At 46.2% G+C, this 1,205-nt stretch overlaps 1 protein-coding gene across 1 annotated transcript; it reads right to left on the bottom strand.

The window, feature by feature from the left end:
* Nucleotides 1-413: 413 nt before the first annotated feature.
* On the bottom strand, nucleotides 414-914 carry LOC132250043 (ribonuclease H-like). The gene has a single exon (XM_059726172.1). The coding sequence runs from the start codon at nucleotides 912-914 to the stop codon at nucleotides 414-416; it is 501 nt and encodes a 166-aa protein (XP_059582155.1).
* Between the last annotated feature and the right edge of the window lie 291 nt (nucleotides 915-1,205).

Raw genomic sequence — 1,205 nt, 5'->3', positions numbered from 1 at the left:
TTTTATTTCCTGGGCTCCAACTGGCAAACAGTTCCAGAGTTTCAGAGGCATCGCAGGTTCAGAATAGAGTCTGGACATCAGACTCCAGGTACCTATGCACAGCAGTGCCTTGGTGCAGCTATGGAATGTCATCATTCATGTATGGAGACCTGTGAGGGGACAGAAAAGAGAAAAACAAACTCCCACACTCCCCCCGTATATACTGGGAGAAGCTGGGATCAACATTGCAGGGGAAAAATGGAACATTGATCTACAAGAGGGTGGCCATAACAAGTTGAGCACTTCTCTGGCCTTTTCCTGCCTCAGCATCGGGGTAGGCACTGACAAGCCTATCCGACGCGTATTTTCCAACGGCTCGAAGCCGTTCCTTCCTGCTAGCCAAGAAGGGTGGCTGGCAGGATAGAGAAGACTGTTTACCCTATTCCTTGACAGTCAGGTGGTTTACCCTTCCATTCTTTGAGCTGTGAAGAATGAAACCATTTCTTCCAATGTTTTCTACCTTTTCCATTCAGGATTTCAACCTGATTTTCAGTGTGGTTACTAGTAGCAGCAGCCTTGGCTAAGGCATCAGCTTTATTGTTCCAATGTGCTTCTTCTGAGTGATTTTTCTGGTGCCCCTTTGTGTGTGTCACCCAGGTGTCCCCAGTTCTTTCTTTGATCAGGTTAGCAATTTGTCTCCATTTGACTGAATGAGAAATGGGACGCCCATCTGCAGTTACCATTTCTCTATCTAACCAAAGTGGGAGCCACACAGTGATGGCTCTGGCTGTCCAGTTAGAGTCAGTATAAATAGCAACAGAAGTGTCCCGAGATTCATAAGCTAGGACAGCTTTAACTGCCTCTACTTCAGCTGCTTGGGCAGAATGAGGGCGAGCTGGTCCTTGGAGCACCTTTCTAGTGATTTCTTTGTTCATTTCTGCAGTGGGGGTGTGTATCAAAATGTCCTCCACATATGAAATTACATGTGAGTGGTGCTTAGGGCTCAAACGGTTCCACATTTTAGTGACATGGGCATGGCAAATACTAGGGGAAGAATGAAAACCTTGGGGAGTTCGGCTGAAGGCATATTGTTGTCCCCTGTAGGTGAAAGCAAACTTATACCAACATGAAGGATGGAGGGGTATAGCCATGAAAGCATTAGCCAAATAGATTACAGAGAACCATTTGGAGCCAGCTGCTACTGCTGCTAAGATCTCATTATATTT

Source organism: Alligator mississippiensis, chromosome 4 (assembly GCF_030867095.1).
Source record: "Alligator mississippiensis isolate rAllMis1 chromosome 4, rAllMis1, whole genome shotgun sequence".
In the NCBI taxonomy this organism is placed as follows: domain Eukaryota; kingdom Metazoa; phylum Chordata; order Crocodylia; family Alligatoridae; genus Alligator; species Alligator mississippiensis.
The sequence above is the reverse complement of the archived record's forward strand: the minus strand, read 5'-3'. Positions and strand labels throughout refer to the sequence as shown.

What these genes read in the sequence shown, in the direction of transcription:
- LOC132250043 (XM_059726172.1), bottom strand. Translation starts at nt 914, where the DNA reads ATGAACAAAGAAATCACTAGAAAGGTGCTCCAAGGACCAGCTCGCCCT.